A 21,056-nucleotide genomic window follows, 5' to 3' on the forward strand; every position below is an offset into this window, starting at 1 on the left:
TCTCAGAAAAAGAGTTTCTCCAATGCAGGAAAAACAATCTGTTAGAGGAATTTTTTCTCCCTTGGCAGATGGGAATCTTATTAATGGAAGGTAGTCAGAAGATTCAACCCACCTTTTCAATGATTTTTTGTAAGCTGTCTCAAGAATCTCTTGGTTGAGGGTTAGCCTAGAAATGATTCACATAAATAATAGATTGTCCTTAAAAATGTCTAGGCAAGCTACTTTGAGTGTGTTGAACTTACGCTACAATGTCATTCCTGTGATGAAAAGGTTACTTTTACTTTGGTGCTGTTAATCCCTGGAGAATGTTGTGATAGAGGACTAGATTAACAAGCACATGCTTATATTTACACAGAAGCCAACACTATTCTGGTATTAATTGTCCTGGGGTCATTAATTACCTCTTTAATATCCCAGTGTTGTGGGCTGATTTCCATCTCCTTTGTACAGTTTTGAAGGACAACCTTTTCATGCCTGACATCAAAGCAAAGTTGTTGTGCAGAACCAAAAGAGATTTCCTTCATGCCATTGTATTCAAAGTGCTAAGAAACAAAAAAGACAGCACAACTGGAGAACATGAACATTACATAAATAATTTCCTGCTTTGGGGGGGGGGGAAGGGGGGTACCACAATGTATATCAAATAAAGTATGTATTTTAAAGTGCATTAAATCCAAGTTAATACCTATATCAGAAAATGTCCCCGTTTAGGTTGAGTATGGTTTCATTCATGTTTTTGTAAGGTACAAACACTAGCACCTTCCTGAAGCAGAGTTCTAACTCTGATATACAGTGATAAAACACTGCTTACCTGGTTAATATGGTTATTACAGGGGGATAATTGAATGTATCCACCAGCAGCATCCTGTTGTGTTTTATACTCTGCACAGAATCCAACACCAGAGTTGTATAGCTGTAAAAAATATTGATACTGAAATGTTTATATTAAATTTAGATTTGACTGAGTTTAGTTTAAATTTGTGTTATGTGCCATCAAGTCACTTCCAACTTATGGCAACCCTATGAATTAATGTCCGCCAAAAGGTCCTATCATATAATTTTTTAAAATCCATTTGTGTTACAACAGATACAGCCAGTTTGCACATGCTTGGGAGAGTGTGGCATGTGGGTTTTTAAAAAAGTAAATAAATAAACAAACAAAGGGTACAGGGACATTGTTTTCAAAATTAGAGAAACACCATGATTTAAAACATTGAAATCAATCATATTTTTATTTAATCTGTAGATATGAAGATATACTAAAAAGGCATAGATCAAATTGTAATATATTGCCCTAATTCAGCAAGTGAGATGTATCCATGGATTCTCTGATGGATGATGAACCACACAAAAAAGGATGCTGTTTATTGGGTTCCTAGTCCAAGATTTTACAAATCAGTGGAACGAGCAGATGCACATGGATCAAGTCTCTCCATCTGAATGAACAGGATATCTAGGTGCACAAATCAGTGCATGATACTCCTGACATTCAAAGCCTTACTTGGAGTGCCTTAATTTGCCACTATACTTTGTCAAGCCTAGTTACAGTCCTCCTATGAATCTAGCTGACCAAAAGAGCTCTAAACAGTGGTATCCTGCTACTCCGCTTAGCTAAGTGCCCAGCCTTTCTCCACCCCAAGGACACTTCCTCCTGTGGAAGAGACTCTTCATCATGCTGGAGAAAGGCTTCACACATACAGGCTTTTTAATCCGCGTTGGTTTCTGAAGGCAAATTGATTTTTAAAAGGTTTCAGCACCTTAAAGATAACACCAACAAACATATTCTAGCTACACAGGTTTTGGAAAATCCAGATTAAAGCTTTATTAACACTTTAACCACTAAGATGTGCGAAACCTTAAAAAATTAGAGAGACTCTTTCAATTAGATCAAAGCACTGAGTCCTTAGCTGAATTGTACCCAGATTTATTCAGGCAACTGGAAAATTCAGGCTAATGAAGTATCAAAAGCAAATAGTATTTCACTTGCCTTGCCTGAAAATCTTGTTCTACGTTGTACTGGATGAAGTTCAGGATATACATTTGAAATAAACCACTGGAAACCTTTGCATCCCAGTCTTCTTCGCAGCTGAAAACACTCAGTACAATTTGGCCTCCCAGCCTGCTGAGAAAGTGTCAGACAGAAGGCTAATTACTAATTAAAAATCCTTACATTTATTTGAAGTTCTGCATTCATGATTTACATACGTAGAAACAAAAATTAACATGAAATATTTAATGAGTAAGAGTGAAAACAGTTTGTTTTACCCATTGAAAACATGCTCAAATTGTGTTGTTGGAGCTGCAGCCATGGTGTTCTCCTCCCACATGCATCAGATCTTCAGATTTTACTAGAGCAGCTCAGAGGACCACATGCTGCAGCAAGTCCTGGTCCCTGAAAGTACCTTCAGAAAGAAGATACCAAAGAATCCCCTCTGACTGCACTCAAAATGACCTGAGTCATTCCAGTCATGAGGGAAGTTAACTGGGTTAGCCCAATTGAGTAGTACTAGAATCACCCCACGACAGAACTGATCATGGCAAGTAATCCAAAGCAACCACTGGCCTCTAATAGGAATACTAGAAGAGTAGCAGTGAAGCTTTCCTCCAAAATCAGAATCACTATGTCTAGTTATCATGCTTATGTAAACAAAAGGTAGCTGTATTGTATGCTGCTGTGCGGGGAGCACAAGAAGTACTTCTGTGCTTAAACTATAAACTATTTATTGACACAAAACTATCTAGAAAATACAGTCAAAAACTTAGATTGCATGAAGGAATCAAATGCTTATCTAGGATGGTCAGTTTGATTTGCAGCCTAGCTAGGCTGCATGTGCCTACTGTTAGTTGGAGCAACAGTGGAAGAAAAAGAAAAAATATGATCGCCGATCTCTGTACCAATATATCACTTCGAGATACAACGTGAAAGTGACAATGGGTAGTTCTAGGAATCGCAGGAAATTCCACGGTAAAGCCATAGAGTTTATCGTAGAGTTTCTGGCAATTCCTAGAACTACTCTGGCAGTGACATCACCAAAGTCACCCACATACCTGCTTCCAAGCCTCCCACTGGTTGTCAGGCATAACATAGCCTACCTCAGAGATTTTCAGATCATAGCAGAAAAACTGACTGAAATTGAAAACAGGCAGTCTCCAATTAACTCAGTTTTGCAGCAGCTACACAACTGCCATAAAGCAACTGCTCAGATTTGCATAAAGACCCAACAAGTGTTGAATCTGTGGAAATCACTAAGATTATATAAATGTTACAATCAGCTGGGGATGCTCCATTGAACTGAATGGGGAATAATATCAAAATGGAAGAGAAAAGAAAGAAAACAGGAAAGTTTGTTTTTTTAAAAAATACAGATTGTGCCATTTTTCTTATAGTTTTAAACATTATTTTAGCTCTCCTCCAAAAATAACTATTTCAGAAAGACTTTACCTTGCTTATTAAAAACACATTCCTGTTCTGTTCATAAAAGAGATCTTTAAATGAATCCAACCAAGTCTCAGCTATTCGGATTTTGTTCCTCTCTATAGCATCTTCATTGTCAAAGTTGTACAGAATTCCTGCTCGATAGACGTGTCCCACATGTGAGCATGGGAGGATTTCTACAGATCCACCACAAAGCCAGGTCTAGAACAGAAGCACAGACAAAATAATTCAAATATGTCTCCTTAAAAATGGAGGCAATTTGTTTCTTCTTTTCTCTGGCTGCTGGTTCCTCATTTTGCAGGTTCCTCATTTTGCAAACCAAACTGGAACTGGAAAATGCAGCTGCTCTTGCAAAGAGGGTGAATTCCAGCACTTCTTACTATGGCAAGCTGGGAGGGCAAATACACTGCAACCACCACTCAGAGTGAAAGGCCTGCTGGGTGGCGGTAGACATTCTGCTATAAAGGAGACCACCTGACCTGGGCCCCTTGTTCCCTGCCACCACTTGACAGGCCAGTGGGGTAAATGGGGGAAGCGCTTTGTCATCACACAAAACCAGAAGTGATACCATCACACCACCTCAAGGCTCCAGGATTCACCCCAAACTCTACAGTTAGACTGATGAAATTATGTCACTTCCAGTTTTGTGCTGGAAGTGATGTTCTGCATCAGGTCAATGCTAAAGAAATTGTCCCCGCCCCCAAATGCTCCCGCCAGCTTGCAAGTTCTGGCTGGCAACCTAGCCAGCTGTGGTCACTGCAACTGCGACCACTAATGCCCCTTAGCCTCCATGCTCTGGTGAAGCAAGATGGCATCTACTCCAGGGATCTTATGGACATGCCAAGGCACTTCCCCTAGGGTTGCCAACCTCCAGGTGGGGTATGGAGATCTCCCAGAATTATGACTGATCTCTAGACCACAGAGATCTGTTCCTTTGGAAAAAATGGTTGCTTTAAGAGGGTGAACATGTGTAGTACTTCATTCTCTGTCGCTGATTTCCTGCTCAAAGTTTTACATGAAAAAGTGTTTTAAAAATATGTGAACAGTAGAGTAGCGCGATTCCATATATAAAAGGCAAACTCCACAACTCGCTCCTTATCCTCATGGAGGTGCAATACACAGGGATAAAAAGCAAGTGGGGGCAAAACGGTTTGCCTCCCCGCTGCCTACTTGGGGCCTCTAGAGGCCGGGGAAGGGCCCAGTGTGGCTACAGGAAGGCTCAGCACAGTAGCAAGGCCCTCCCAAGCTCCTACAGCAGCAGGGGGCAGGGCTCCCTGCCACCTCTGCGGGGCTTTGGGAGGGCCATGCACAAACCAAGCAGCAGCTGAGGGGCTAGAGGAGGAGGGAACCTGCAAGGAGGTGCGGGGGTGGGGGGAGAGCTACTAGGGCCCATTGTATTTTCCCTTATTGCTAGTTTAAAATAAAATCAGAAATGGCATTCCATTCTTAGTGTTGTTCCTAGACCGATAGTCTGATTGCGGAGTGATTCAACGTAGAAAGCACTGCAGTATGACTCCCTTTGTTTATGTAGATATCGTAATAACGCAAGGACCATTTTAAAAATAAAAAAGGGGAGGGGAAATTATACGTTCATCTTCGTTCTTCTGTGCCTCCACACATGGGACTGCGCAGGCGCAGGCCAGCCGCCGGAGAATTTTCTAGAGCTTCCATGGCTCCGAAGGGGCCGTTTGTCGCGCGCCTCAGCGACCGTTTTCCCGCCCAAACGGTCACGTGATCCTCCAGCGACCAACGGCCCCTTCCCTCAGTTCTCTTCTTGCCGCCGCTTGGAGAGAACGTGAGCTTCGTTGCTCTGTGCTTTTTTGTGCTTCGTGCTTTATTCTGACTGATTGCTTGGCTTTTGACTTCGGACTTCGTGACCTCGACTATTCTTCGGATCTCGTTTTGGACTTTGTTGTGGACTCGGTAATTTGACTCGGACTGTTTTTGACCTTCCTTTCGCGTGCCCCTGAAGATGGCCTCAAAGGCTCTCTTCAAGCATTGTCTCCAATGCCACACGAAAATGGCCAAGACCGATGGCCATGAACTGTGCCTGTTCTGTTTGGGGGAGACCCATAATGTGACGGCCTGTAAAATTTGCCAGGGTTTCACCAGCAAGGCCCGGCAGGAGCGCAAGGCCCGACTGAACTCCTCCCTGTGGCAGAAGGTCATGTCCGGAGGCGCTCCGTTGCCCTCCTCCAAGGCCGGCCCAAGCCCCTCTGCCGAACGGCATTCCAGAGCTGGCTCAGTGGCCTCCGCGAGGTCGGGGTCGAAACCGCGTCCCCCGAGTACCTCGGCATCGAGAGCGGCCTCTCCAGGGCAGGGACCAGTGCGGCCGCCCCGTAGCGCGTCATCTACCAGGTCGGATCCGAGACCTACGTCGGAACCGAGGATCCTGGTACCGAGTCCCCGGTCGGAACCGACGTCCGGATCGGTTCCGATGAAGCCTAAGAGGTCGAAGCCGAGGTCCCCTTCGAAGGTGAGGAGCGCGTCGGTTCCGAGGTCTTCTTCGGAACCAGCGAAGAAGAAGAAGAAGACCAAGCATCATCGGTCGCCGCGTCCCGCTCCTCAGGAGGAGGTCATCGTGCTTCCTCACACGCCTTCCCCTCACCTGGGCTCCCCGGAGCCAGAAGACATCACCGTTCCTGTGCCGGATCCGATGGCCTTCGAGACGGTGCCCGCGGAATTCTCGTCGGGGCCGGAGCCGAGCCCGCACCGTCGGAGCCGACCATCGCTTCCCCTTCGGTCGCCGAGGCTGGAACCGAGCCCGTCTCCTCGTCGGAGCCGTCCGTCGCCTGCCCGTCCGTCTCCACCTCCGGTCGGTCGTGAGCGGCATGGTTCCGGGGACAGTGTCCGATCAGTCCGGTCCACTGCGTCCCGGCATCGGCAGGCTTCCTACCTCCCCTCGCCATACCGTTGCCAATGGGAGGGGGCACCTGCGGGCTTCTCCGTGTCGGAACCGAGGCCTTCGACATCGAGGTCGGCGTGGGCTCCCCCTCCGCTCCAGGTTCCGGAATCCCAGCTCGGTTCCGATGAGGAGGATGGGGAGAGCTTTGGCGGCTACCAGTCGGAGTCCTGGTCCGAACCATCGCCGGCTGAGGAGCTAGTGCCATCTGCGGACTCGCCATTCGAGGACCTCCGCATCTACGCCGACCAGATGGCAAGGATGGCCAAAGCTCTCGAGATGGACATCTCTTCGGCTGTTCCCCAGACCAAGGACAAGCTCCTCAAACGTATCTATGGGGATAATCCGGCGTACGTTGGCTTTCCCATGCTCGAGGGTATTGAGGAGATTGTGGAGAAGGTGTGGCAGGTGCCCTGTGATCAACCTCCAACATCCAAGCGCATCGAGCAGCTTTACAAGATCAAGCAGGGCACCTGGCCGGCGTTGGTGAAACACCCTCCACCTTCCTCCTTGGTCACAGAGGAATTCAACCCCCGACGATCGGGTCACTCCTCGGTGCCTGCCGATAAAGAGGGCAAGAAGCTTGATGCCATGGGCAGGCGCCAATACATCGTTGCTTCACTGGGTCTGAGGATTGCCAACTACCAGACCATCATGGCAGGGTACCAGCTGTACCTCTGGGAGAAGTTGGCATCCTATACCCGGGACCTCCCTCCTGAGCAGAAGGCTGTGGTGTCCCTGCTGCAAACAGAGGCTGTCCGGCTGTCTAAACAGCAAATGAACGCTGGGAGCCACGCTGCTGACACCGCTGCTCGGGGAATGGCTTCGGCGGTGGTCCTCAGGCGCCACTCCTGGTTGCGGTCGACGGCCCTGTCCCAAGAGGTGCGTTCCAGGGTGGAGAGCATGCCCTTTGAAGGGGACTCGCTGTTCTCCAAATCGACCGACGAGACCCTGAAAAAGAAAAAAGAGGACAGGCAGACGGCGCGGTCCTTGGGTCTGGCTCCAGCGGACAAGCCCTCCTCCAGGTCACGGTACGCTCCCCGGTCCGGCCCTTACCACTACCAGGGCAGATACCAACAGCAGCGGCCGGGCTACCATCAGTATCCTGCCTACCAGCAGCGGCCTTACCCTCCCGCACAACAGCAGAGGAGGCGTCGGCCCTTCAAGCCTCGTCAGGCACAGCAACCGGCCCAGCAGAAAGACCAGCAGGGCGCCGGGAGGCAGTACTGACGGGTCGCGCCAGCCGTATCCCCGAACTTTTCGGACAGACTTAGTCCACTCATCTCTGAGTGGGAGTCAATAACATCTGACTCATGGGTCTTAACTATTGTTGAACTGGGGTACGGGCTGGAGTTTGTTGAGCTGCCTAGATGCAGTTCACCCCTGACAGCTGTCAATAACACTATGGCCGAGCTGGATGCGGAGATCGTGTCGCTCTTGGCCAAGGGTGCTGTGGAAGAATTGCCCTATGAGGACTCTGTAAAGGGTTTCTTCTCTAGGTTCTTCCTGGTCCCTAAGAAGGATGGGGGCTTACGTCCCATTTTAGATCTGAGGGGCCTTAATGCCTTCCTCAAGGTGACCAAATTCAAAATGGTTACGTTGGCGGCTGTGATCGCCTTGCTGAAACAGGGGGATTGGTTTGCGGTTCTTGACTTGAAAGACGCATACTTTCACGTGGGCATACGGAAGGAGCACAGGAAGTACCTGAGTTTTGTTTACCGGCAAAGGGTTTTCCGGTATAAGGTGCTCCCCTTTGGCCTGTCCACTGCCCCACGAGTGTTCACTAAATGTGTGGCCCCTGTGGTTTCCTTCCTACGGGAGGAAGGCTGTACCATCTTTCCGTACCTCGATGACTGGCTCATCGTGGCTGAATCGGAGTCTAGGCTGGTGCAGGACATTGGCTTGGTACTTAGCACTTGCCAACGCCTGGGGCTCCTGGTGAACTTGGAGAAATCCAAACTGGTGCCCAGCTGCAAGGTGTCCTACATTGGTGCACTGTTAGACTCTGTGGAGGGTAAGGCCCTGCTCCCCTTGGAGAGGGCTCGGTCCCTAAGGGGTCTAGTGTCCATGTTTAAAAGGAACCGATTCCAGTCTGTGCGCACTATCCAGTGCCTACTAGGGCATATGGCAGCGGCCACCTCTGTGGTGCCTTTCGCTAGGCTGCGTATGCGCCCTCTCCAGAACTGGTTTGTGCGGAGGTACGATGCTCTGCTGCACCCTCCGTCCCTCAAATTCTCTATCCCAAGGGTCGTCCTCTCCTCCTTGGACTGGTGGCTGTCTGATGACAACTTGTTAAAGGGACCCCTTTTGGGTATCAACACCATGACATCACGGTTACCACTGATGCCTCTCTGTTGGGATGGGGGGCTTACTGTGGTGATGTGTCTGTGCAAGATGTCTGGTCTGACAGGGAAAAGACCCTCCATATTAATGTGCTTGAACTAAGGGCCATTCGTTTCGCACTTGTGTCTCTTACAGCACTGCTGAGAAATCGTCATGTGTTGGTGCAGACGGACAACACGACTGCCATGTACTACGTGAATCAGCAGGGGGGCACAGTGTCCATGGCCCTGTGCCGGGAAGCCACACTCACTTGGCAGTGGGCTATCAAGAACGGCGTGTCGCTCCGTGCTATACACGTGGCTGGGTCGGACAATGCCCGGGCAGATGCCCTCAGCAGGGTCCCTTTACTGGACCACGAGTGGGAACTGAACGTAGAGTGCGTTGGGCCGATCTTCCAGATGTGGGGTCATCCAGTGATAGACGTGTTCGCCACTGCGGCGACCACCAAGGCCCACACGTTCTGTTCCAGGGCGGGGAGCGACCCCCTCTCTATTGGGGATGCCTTCCAGTTTACGTGGACGCAGGGCTTGCACTACATGTTTCCTCCGTTCCCCTTGATTCCCAGGGTCCTGTGCAAGATAGAGGAGGACGGGACGGACTGCATCCTAGTGGCCCCCTTCTGGCCACGGCAGGTTGGTTCCCGAAGCTCCTACAGATGTCCCAACGGACGTATGTGAGTCTGCCCCCTCGGCAAGACCTTCTCCTAAACGGAAGCCTGGTCCACCACGATCCCAGGAAGCTGCACCTAACGGCTTGGCGGATCGTTCCTCCCCGATAGGCTTTACTGACGAGGTACAGAGGGTCCTCCTGAATGCTCGTCGGCCATCCACTAGGCGCGCTTATGCGGCCAAGTGGCGCAGGTTTGAGCTCTGGGCACTTGCCAGAGGGGTGGTGCCTGACAGCAGTCCCTTGGGGGTTGTGTTCGAGTATTTGTGCCACTTGCGTGGCTTGGGTTTGAAGGTGTCCTCCCTCAAGGTCCACCTGGCAGCGATATCAGCTGCTCACACCCGAGTTGAGGGTGCTACGGTGTTTTCTCACCCACAATCCCGCCAGTTCCTTAAGGGCATGTACAATCTTTACCCACCTGTGTCGGCGCCAGTGCCTCAGTGGTCACTGTCCTTGGTACTCTCACGTCTCATGTTGCCTCCATTTGAACCTATGGCTACATGCCCCTTGGACATGCTATCCTACAAGGTAGCATTCTTGGTGGCCGTCACGTCGGCCAGGAGGGTCAGTGAGCTGTCTGCACTGCGGTCTGACCCTCCCTTTCTTGTGTTTCATCCCAACAAGGTGGTCCTGCGTCCCTGCCTCGGGTTCCTGCCCAAGGTGGTGTCCGCCTTCCACCTCTCGCAGGATATCTCACTGCCTGCATTCTTTCCTCAACCCTCCTCTAAGGGGGAAAAGGCCCTCCATACCCTAGACTTGAAGAGGGCCCTAGCCTATTACCTGGATAGGACGAAGGAATTCCGCTCAAGTCCTCACCTGTTTGTATGTTTTGGGGCCAAGGAAAAGGGTAACAGGGCTTCCTCACAGACCCTGTCTAGGTGGATTGTGACGGCCATTAGCAAGGCCTATTCCCTGGCAGGGGTGGCTTGCCCGCTTCATGTCAGAGCCCACTCCACGCGGTCCCAAGCATCCTCTTCGGCACTCCTCAGGGGGGTGCCCCTGGTTAACATTTGTAAAGCAGCCACATGGTCCTCTGCAGACACCTTTGTCAGGCATTACGCCGTTGATGTCAATGCGGAGCAGGATGTATCTGTGGCCAAGGCTGTCTTACACTCCCTTTTTTCCTGAGGGAGTTTTGGTATGACTTTCTTGGCGTACCTGTTGGGTACCCTTGAGTGAAAGTGTGTATATATGTACCTGGGGGTGTGTATATATGTAAATATTGAGTATTTATGTGTCCTTTCACATTATTTTTACATAGATGTATATATGCATATCTATTTATTGTTGATCTTGTTTGCTTAATAAAATTGTGTTGGACTTCACCCCCGCCTTCCTTATTGTGTGAAGCTTGGTACACTCCCATGTGTGGAGGCACAGAAGAACGAAGATGAAAACAGGGTTAACATACCTGTAACTTATGTTCATCGAGTTCTTCTGTGCTGACACACAACCCTCCCTCCTACCCCGCTGTGAACTCCAATGCACGATATTGTGATGGCTGTAACGGGAATTGGTGTTTTTAAGGTGTTATGGCTGAAGTGTATTGGTCAAGCGGCGGCAAAGGAGAACTGAGGGAAGGGGCCGTTGGTCGCTGGAGGATCACGTGACCGTTTGGGCGGGAAAACGGTCGCTGAGGCGCGCGACAAACGGCCCCTTCGGAGCCATGGAAGCTCTAGAAAATTCTCCGGCGGCTGGCCTGCGCCTGCGCAGTCCCATGTGTGTCAGCACAGAAGAACTCGATGAACATAAGTTACAGGTATGTTAACCCTGTTATCATGCGTGCGAGCCAGGTGCATGTATAATGTTTAAAGGAGGGGTAATGATGAGAAGAGAGATTGGAGATTTGTGGGAGGGGTCTTCAGAAGCGCAAAAAAGCCTCTGCATGCATTGATATGGTAGGATAATCATGCAGAAAACCTGCATCAAAAATAAACATGGACAAAAATACGTCTCACAAAAGCACTTAAAAACTGGGATCATCATGACCTGCTCATACATGGGAAAGGATGACGTGTGTAATGAGTGAGATAACCCACCAGAGTTCCTTTGGTAGGCTGTTCCATTAAGGACGACTGAAAGCGGCCTGTAAGTCACCACCTGCATTTTTATTGTGTGATGTGCAGGCATGCACAGCAAACTAAGTTATTTTGACTGTTTCCCAATCAACATGTCTCCCAAATTACAAAAAAAAAAGTGTTAGGGAACTTACATGATGTTGATAGTGAGAATATTTCTAGCAGTGAGTTTTCTTATTGATAGCTAGAATGTAGAGTTAAATCCCAGACATCTTTAAACATTTTATTAATCTGTTACATTTTTGTGACACATACCCACACTGTTTTGCCCAATGAAAATGAAGGCTTTGATTTAACTACTGTTTGCACTGCAAGGCATAGCTTTATCATAAATCCTCGCAGTATTGTTTTTAAGCATGAATATCAAGGAGAGATGGAGTGAAACTGCTGTTTAAACTCAAGTGCTTACCTTTATAGAAAGCTCAAGATTTTCAGCCCCTGATGGAATCATATCGGAGTCATAACCCCCTGTATTTTGGAAATAATGTCTGTCCACAGCTACTACTACTCCAGGTATCGTTGGGCTCCTAGGAAATTTTAAAATATTTTAGAGGTTTTTAAATTTTATTTTTCTAATTTTGATACTGTGAACTGCCTTAAGTGTGTTGAAGAAGCAGAATATGAGTTAACGATGGGAAAAATAACTCTTAAATGAACCTTTTAACCTCCATCTCCATATTATCCCCTGAAACAGCAATAGAAATACAGTGGTTGTAGTATGTAGAGGGGGGGGAAGTCTTTTAAAAGAATCACAGAACTACATACATATAAGATTTAGTTTTGCCATGGACACAAGTGGAATACCACTGGCGAATAGAAAAATTGTAAACATCAAAATATTTGCCAGGTATGCATAACTGATCTTCAAAAGCTAAGCAGAAAGTACGGTAGCACAGTGTTCTTCAACTTTTCCAGATCCAGAATACACCTCTAAAATCCAGGCAGCAGCACGAGACCCAGTGAGTTGCAAGCACCTTAGAGCAGAAAAAAGCAAGAGTCCAGTAGCACCCAGTTAGTCCCAGTTCATGAAAGCTCATACCCTAAGACAAATTTTGTTAGTCTTATAGATGCTACTGGACTCTTGCTCTTTTCCACGGCTACAGACAGACTAACATGGCTACCTTACAGAAAGTCATGTGACTCCAGAGTCAGATGACAAAAGAGGAGGTGGAGTCCTCACGGGGCGGCGGGGGTGGGGGAGAGATCACAACTCAGCAAGCATGTACAGAACACTGCAGACAGGGGTGGGGGTGGCTAGAGCAAGCTAGACCAGATGGGAAAGAGGGCAAGGGAGAGCTTGTGGGTGGGTGGCGGGGTGTGTCTCTGAACCTCCCTGTACTATGACGCATCCTCTCCGTCACCTTGCCTTGCCATCCTGCTGGTTCTTTTAGTGTGTGTGCAAAATTATGCAGGAGGCATGATAGATCTTCTCAAAAGCTGTCAAAAAATAACAGCTCTTTGGAACTTGTGACCCAACGGGTGGAACCCACTTGATGGTCCCAGCCCAGATTCTCAGAGGAGGGAGTAATATTTAATTAACCATTACCTGATGGGACTGATGGGAGACAGCTGCACTTTCTCTTCACATTCTGGCAGTGGCTTCCAGTGGAAATCTAATTTCCAGTCAAAAACACCTCTTTGCAACTCCACAGAGCGGTAATACTGAAAAGTCTTCCAGTCAATTACATCTATGACAGGAGAGACAATCCGACTCCTGAAAAAAAGAAAATTGTCATCTTCTTTGTTATCACAAATAAACATGTGAATCAAGTTTGCTGGTGGTTACAGAGTTCGATATAGAGGCAGGGAGAAACTTGTGCATTGCTATGAGTTCCTTGGAGAAAAGGCAGGTTAAAATGTGAAAGTTAAAAAAATTCAGCAGCATCATTGCTGTGGCACATCAATTAGCGGGATCACATCTCATCCGTTCAAACAAAACAACACAGGTTGCCTGTATGTTTCTGGGCACAATTTAAAATGCTACTAGCATAGCGGGGGAGCCATTTTCAAAAAGCAAAATTTAATGTAAGTTGAAGAATTAAACCCCTATCACCCTTTCTGGTATAGCCCTGAGACAAATTGAAGCTGTGTGAGAGCACTTTATAGACAGACCAAGAGGTGTGATATTTTTCTTTTCTGTTTAAATCCTTAGTGATTAAACTTGCTGTGTTTCTTGGACATGACTTCATGTCCGTCTCAGACCTTTACTTGGTGATTGCAAGTTAAAAATGTACTCAGAGCCTCTTTGGGATGCTCATGTAATAGACAACCAAGGAGACATTCTCTGACAGATTCATGAAGTGCAATTTGCCCCCATACAATTCTACAGTTCATAAGTCTACCTGGAAACAAATTATGTGGATTTATTATTAATGCTGAAAATACATTGATGCATGTATGTAAAGATATTTGTGTAACACAACAGAATTGCATTGTGACTGCAAAGCAGCCATAATGGAAGTATCCAGCAGGAAAAGTAGCAGAATGCCAAGGCTTGAAGTTGCCAAATGTTCCTACTGTGAGTGTAATATTCTTCTCTTGTTTCTTTTTATGATCTAAAGGTGTGGTTAAAATAAATCTTCTCTTTACAAATGATTGACCATTGGGTGAGAATATAAAATACACATGAGAAACAGTGAGACGGAAGATAGGCAGAAATAATGTCGAGGATGTGTTAAAGGTAGTTGTGTCATATTCCTATAGTTTATATACAAAGTGTTGCAAGTTTAAGGTTCAAATCTGCTCATCTAGATAAAATAGTTCTCTGAAAATCAAATTTATATAATATGATTTACACCAAGCTCCATTCTGGATGCAAATTATTATGGCATTCTTTAAGCATAACCAAAAGAACTCACTTATGGGAAACTTCAATGAAAAAAATGCCACCAATGTTATTCAAACAAAGGCCATCGTCACACGGGCATCTCTTCCGTTAAATTTACAGCATATAGCGTCATCGCTGATATCGGCACAGTAACGTTTCTTTGGGTCACCTAACGGCTCTTCGTGCCACCAGCTGTCCACACCGAAGCACTCTGTTCTGTTCTCTCTAACCGCACAGAAGCAGCTCCTCCCCTCTTTTTTTAAATTATTTTGGTGTTTAATTCCGCTATAACGGAATAACAGCATATAAACATTCCGTTAGAGCAAAACATTACGACCCTTTTGTTTTTCCAACTTTGAAATTATATAAATAGCCCTTGCCCGCAGAAAACTCCCTGTCTGACGTGATCCCCATCGCTAAGACTCTGCCATGGCGATTGAGTCATTTTTACTTCAGCAGAAAGTTTGCATTGTGTTATGTCGTTATGGCGTTATAAGGACATAATAAAATTTAAAAAAGGGGAGTCACAGGAAGAAATGGATTCTGGGACTGAAGGGAGGGCATAGGACATTGCGAGGCGAAATACATCGATGTGAGGCATTCACACTGAGGCACAAAATAGCGCGACTATTAAGCACAAAGCAGAAGAGAGAAAATCGCTACAGTGTTAGAATAAGGTGGGTGTTTGCCGGGAAATAGCGCCATTTTAGCGCTAAATAAAAGCCCGTGTGATGACGGCCAAAGTATGCTCCCATTTGTATTTAAATCTTTTTTGGAAAGTGTCTCATTTGTCATGCTTGATGACAAATTTAATCTTTTATAGAACATTTACTACAATGGCAGTTGTTTCAAAACAACATAATAGAAACTTGGAAGGTGCTTCTGTAATTCCTTTCATTTTTGACTTAAGAACCTGGCAGACATTCAGCAGGCCTCAGCCCTTTGAAATGGTACTTACATATTGGCAAGCAACTCCTCATATTACTCTATGGAATCTAGAACAGTGGGTAAAAAGAATCCAAAACAACTCATAAGCGGGGGGGGGGGGGGGAACTTAGCTCTCAAAATACCATTGGCAGCACTGGGTCAGGCAATTTGATCGTCTGGGATTATTTCAAATGTTTGTTTTTGAATATGTAAGAGCAACCAAAGGTCACACTTCATTTTTTAAAATCAGCCTTACCTTCTTAATGAGATTATTTGGATCGAACATAGTTGCCAACGAAATGACTTCCCATAGCTCTATAAACGTGAACATTATGTACTATGCTTGGGGATTTCAGTAAACAGAGTTAAATTATACATCTGTTCTTAAGCTTAAATAGGCCTTCAGTGATCTTGTTATTCATTTATATAACAGTCAATGCAGGGAACAGAACATTGTTGATAGTTTAATGGAACAATAGTTGATAAACTATTGCTTGTGTTCCTCAGGTGCTTGGTCCTCTGATTGCTCAACAAAAGGTATCTGCCCCTTGGCCACTAGGTGGCAGCTAACAGGAACATTCATTACCTCAGACCTAGGCAGGCACCAGAACAAACCTGGAGTGTTTTTAATACTTGCCCATTTCACTCAGGATATTTAGCCCTCCCCCTTCAAATGCAGTTGGCCAGAACTATTTTCTGTTCATAGAAAGGAAAATCCAGGAGAAAAGGACTGTTGTGAGAATAAAACAAAGGAAAGGAGAATAATGTAAGCTGCTTTGGTTCCCCATTAGGGTGAAAGGCAGGATATAAATGAAGTTAGCAAGTAAATAAATAAACCTCTCAGGCCTGATACTTACAGGCAGGTAAGTGACCTTCCCTGCTAAGCATTTGGATTAGACCATGGGGTGGGGGGAAGGGAGAACACATTTCAAGGGAAGCATAGACACCGTTTCTCAATCTGGTCAAATCCACATTACTCATTCTAAGTCGCATGTTCCCTGCATTCCCCACGCAATCCCGAGTGCCGGTCACATTACCTCATTAAACAGACGCATTTCATTCACATTTCTCCCGAATATGTGGTCACAGGTTTTCAACGGGAGTTTCACGGTGGCCGTGAACGGGCCAATGTGCAATTTACGTGGTTTTTTTTAAAAACCACCCCCCTTCCTGTCTCTCCGGCCGTTCCGAGAGTTCCTATTGGCTGATTCAACTTGCAAGTGCTCCGTAGTCTGCAAAAGACTGTTTTTGACTTCATAGCATTGGATTTATTGATTATGCTGTTTCTGAATCAAATCTGGTAGTTTGAAAAATTATTTTGGGGTGAATCCATCCTCAGAACGGACTCGCGAAACTTCCTTTTTAACTGTTTTTTATTTTTATTTTATATTACTGTAATATCGAAATTACGAAATATCGAAATAATGACACTCCAAGGAAGTGAAACTTCAGTAAAATTCAGGCACTGAACTGTCCTGCATAGCAAATGCCCATGAAAGCTTCCCACATGCTTCCAAATTTCCAAAAAAAAACGGGAGAGAGCCATCAGTGCTGTCAGTGGGGGAAAGAGAGGCATCATTATCTTCAATGATGTTTCTTTATAAGGCAAGATCGAAATAACAGAAAAGTGCGCTCAAAAATTTTAAAAAAAATGGGCGGGGAAAAAAAGGTCCCGCCCAAAAAAGCGGGTTTTGAGCAGCCATGTGACCGGAGGGACGCGCGAGAAAGGCGGATTGGAAGCAGGAATGTGAACGAAGAGGAAAAAATCGCGGATTGGAGGCAAACGGAAGATATCTGATAAACATGTGGGTAATGAGTGAATGTGGATTTGACCTCTGTCTCATCCTGACCTGCCTCTTCATGCGTTATAAAGATGTACGATTTCTTTGATAAGGGAAAGAAATGCAAGTAGCAAGTGTAAAACATCATTATAACATTTTCCACTGCCCTTTCTCTAAGATCTCTTTAGCCATACCTTATACAATACATGCATTAATGTGTTCCATTTAGAAATCCTGAGACTATTTACTTATAAATGTTTCATAAACCTTGGAAATATGAGCTGTAAAATATAATGATACCACAAGTCTGCCATTTCCCCCTCAAATGCTTGAGGGCTAACGTAAGAAAAGCAGAAACTGCTGCAGGACTCATGTCCTACATTAACATCATCAGCATGCTTGATTCCTTCTGGTTTCATTGATTATGCTAATTTAAATTTTTATATATTATTTTATGTTCCAATCTGCTATGCTTGGGTACAGCGATTGGAGTTGTTACTACCTAAATATAATGTGGGGTCTTTTTTGCTTGACATGAGGCTTTTCAAATTACACAGTGAAAAGTCAATGCAATTACATAGTGATTACACAGTGTAAATCAATGCAATAGGATGAGACATCTGATAATCAATGTAATAGGACTAGGATTATAGCAATCTGAAACAAAGCGTAGAGTATTAGACATGATGATATGTTAAGCAATGCAGAAAATGGCATTACATGAAATGAGGGTTACAATGGCTACTGTAGTTCAAGCAATGCTCCCATGCACTTCTAATCTTTGCAAAGGAGCTTTGGCTAACAAGTCAACTGCATACTAGATGAGCAGGAAGAATGAAAATAATAAGGGGCTGAATCCAATTACCACCTTCTGCTAAGTGAGGAGCCTTGCTCCAGTGGAATGAGCCTTGATCATTTGGAGGAAGGCTTCCTTTGTTGGAGAAAGAACCATCACTTAGTGGAAAGACTGGATCCACCCAGCTATGCTTAGAAAGGAGACTGGAACTTAAAGTACAGGCAGAAAATGTTATGGAGGACACATGGAGTATCAAACTGTATTTCTCTTCAAACAGTAAGATGAGCATAGAATGTAAGGGGAAAGATTGCCCCCCTCCCCAGCTGGACATTGAAACTGGAAGTCCGGATAAATAAAACATTATCCAGGGTGGCATTTGTACAGGAGAATCAGTGTAGGAGCGTTTGTGTCCCCTGTTTTCCCTCCCAATCTCTCCCCACCCCCTCCTCTGATTCTTATTATCTCAGCAAAAAAATACTGGTATAGGGTGTGCGATTCGATTTATCTGGTCTGGTATATTCAGGAATCCCAATCAAATCCAAAATTCTTAAGTATGCCAATATTGGTTGTCTGAGGGCCAACCTACAAGTGACAAATGACACTTGAATGGCAAGTGTATTTCTCCCTGTTCACTTGCCCTCCACTTGATCCACTTGCCGTTCAAGTGTCATTTGTTACTTGTAGCTTGGCCCTTAGTTAATTCCAAAGATACTGGAATTAACCAGGTCAAGTATTCACTGAGGGGGAATCTTTTGGGGAACTAGAGGGTTTTTTTCGGAGTAAACAACACCAAAATTGCAGCAGTGAGGGCTGCCTGTCTTCTAAAGCCCCCTCCCCATAAGTTCCAAGAAGATTGGGTCAAGGTGTCCAATTCTACGGGCCCCTGGACAAAGTCCCTCAGCTACTGTCCATTGTGTCCAATGGGGAGGGGAAATCCCATGCTTTGTCCAGAACAAAAAAGCCTTAGCCAAACATACAGGAGCAACCACTGACCCAAAGCTTCTCAAAAACACTGAACAGAAGCCAACAAACTGGAGAATCCCAGCAAAACCAATCTGGCAGAAAGCACACACTCTTCTTCTTGCCCTGAAGCTGCATCTTGAGATTGAGGGAGGGCTGCTTTTCATAGCTTCCCCAAGCTAAGGTGGGAGGAGGAGGTGACTCTCACAGGTGAATGGAATCATATGTTAGGGAACGCTGCATTGCCTGTCCAATCTGGACGATTCTTACATAAACCACATGAGAAAAACACATTTGCTGATCTAAAGTCCTGCACACAGAAAAACAGTTAACAATTGCCTATGTTGCATTTAATTTTAAACAAGAGTGTATGAAAACCTGTGCATCATGAGTGACTATCAGTCGTTCAGTGCCTAATGCCCTTCATGCTAGAGCAACCCATTTGTCAAAGATGCACTGACACAGTCGATGAAAGGAATAGTTTGTTACCTGTCACTGGCTAGTCTGTCCAGCAGAGGTTCTAGCCATCCTCTGAGACACTCACAGTGGGAGTCCATGAAGACCACAACATCCCCCGTTGCTCGTGCAGCACCAAGCATACGACCCTGGGCGACCCCTAGTCGTTTGTTGCTCCTAATCAATTTCACACCTGCCAGCTTAGAGATGTGTTCACTCAGGGATGACTTTAAGTATCCTGCCATCAATATAACAATGATATAAATTTTAGTTCAGTCTTAAGACATCTTTAAAAAAATTCTTCCAGAAATTGATGAAAATTATTTCGATGCAAGTCAGTACATTTGATTCACAATATTATGGAGTAAAAAATATGAAAGTAAAGACTTGTCGACACTTTTTTCATAGTGGGATTTATAGGAAGGTGTAGAAAACAAATCACAGGCAGGTTTTATTTCAAGCTGAGATGTGGCTTACAAGGATTTTTAAAACATCCAGCAGTGTTCTTGTTGAAGATCATTAAATTGATGAGTAGTGAATTTAAACCTGGGCTTATTATGAATCTGTATACAGTATGCATCTAAATGTTTGAAATGTCTCCAGTGAAAAGTCTTTGAAGTCATGTGAAATTCAGTCTGTAGTGTGTTATGGGTGATGGTTCTTTCCTCCATGCAAATCCTTACTTGGAGTTGGAGTAATGAGTGAATATATGTGAACTGAACCTAAATTAAACAAGATGTGAGACAGACCTACATTCGCAGAATGCAACTACACTGTGAACCCAAGTTTTGTGTTAAGAGACATAATACCATCAAGTTGAATATTGGATCCGCAGGTGCTTCCTAAGCTAAGGAACTCTGTCAGCTCTTGCTCTCGACTTACTCTCTGTGTGTCAGGGATGTTGCCTGCCTTATTTTTTCCTAATATACAGTCATCCTTCATCACTCTTCCAATTCACAAACATTTAAAATGATTGGAAAACTACTTGGGTGGCTGTGTATGTATTGGTGATGTTATCTTACATACTATCTGTTGTGTTAAGTATGTGCTCCTATGTGCTACCTGTGGGTCAAGTATGATCCTGCTGTGTAGTTACATGTTGTCTAATGTCAGTCCTAGAATTGCTTATGGTCTGTTTCAGCATTTCTTCAACTCCTATTGGATTCTTGCTAATGCTATGTCTTTGTAAACTTGTATTTATTTACCCTATGGCATTGTTTATGGAAATGTTCTTGATATTGACTGTACCAATATTGCACACTGTAATCTGCCTTGAGTCTCAGTGAGAAAGGCGGACTATAAATGACATAAGTAAATACATAAATAAATAAATGGCAGCCAAGAGACACTTATCATAACTGGCTTTTCCCCAGTGCAAATTGAATTATACTGTAAGCCTACAGATCTTTTCTACCAGAAATTATCAAATGACAGTACATGTGCTTGGAAAACAATGAGAATGCTACCAAACTGCTCCACCACTCTTGATATGTTTTTAAGGGTCCGAAAATTTTGAAAGACTAAAGATGGGCTGGAAGACACTGAGGTCATGTACAATTTCTGCCACCATGTATTTAGACATTACAAACAATCTACGTGGCTGCATATTGAAAATGATTAGTTTACAAGCAACAACCACATTGTAATTATTTGTCTACATTCACTAAAGAAGATATTCTGGTGATGGTCCTGTCTCTGATGATTACCCAGAATACATTATTATTTAAACAAGAAAGAGACAAGCAATTGCTAGTAGTCCGATAAGGACCAACTACTTCTAACCTTAATTATTCTAAAGGGGGAGCTGTATTAGTGTTGCAGCCAAAATAAACAGGAGTTTGTGGCAAATTAAAGAACATTTTAAGATTTTGTGGACTAGAAGTA

At 45.1% G+C, this 21,056-nt stretch overlaps 1 protein-coding gene across 3 annotated transcripts in view; it reads right to left on the reverse strand.

Moving 5' to 3' along the window:
- The window catches only part of GALNT15 (polypeptide N-acetylgalactosaminyltransferase 15), a 32,465-nt gene that overhangs the window by 3,278 nt on the left and 8,131 nt on the right, over window positions 1-21,056 (reverse strand). For 2 of the 3 annotated variants that reach the window (XM_054990753.1, XM_054990755.1), the window contains exons 3-9: window positions 19,206-19,410; window positions 12,972-13,139; window positions 11,835-11,952; window positions 3,443-3,637; window positions 1,988-2,122; window positions 812-913; window positions 402-542 (exon numbers count right to left, since the gene is read on the reverse strand). In XM_054990753.1, the coding sequence (XP_054846728.1) occupies window positions 402-542; window positions 812-913; window positions 1,988-2,122; window positions 3,443-3,637; window positions 11,835-11,952; window positions 12,972-13,139; window positions 19,206-19,410 (1,064 nt within the window). The remainder of the gene's footprint in view (window positions 1-401; window positions 543-811; window positions 914-1,987; window positions 2,123-3,442; window positions 3,638-11,834; window positions 11,953-12,971; window positions 13,140-19,205; window positions 19,411-21,056) is intronic. The other variant, XM_054990754.1, reaches the window with a different exon arrangement.

The sequence above is a fragment of the Eublepharis macularius genome, chromosome 11 (assembly GCF_028583425.1).
Source record: "Eublepharis macularius isolate TG4126 chromosome 11, MPM_Emac_v1.0, whole genome shotgun sequence".
NCBI classification, from domain to species: domain Eukaryota; kingdom Metazoa; phylum Chordata; class Lepidosauria; order Squamata; family Eublepharidae; genus Eublepharis; species Eublepharis macularius.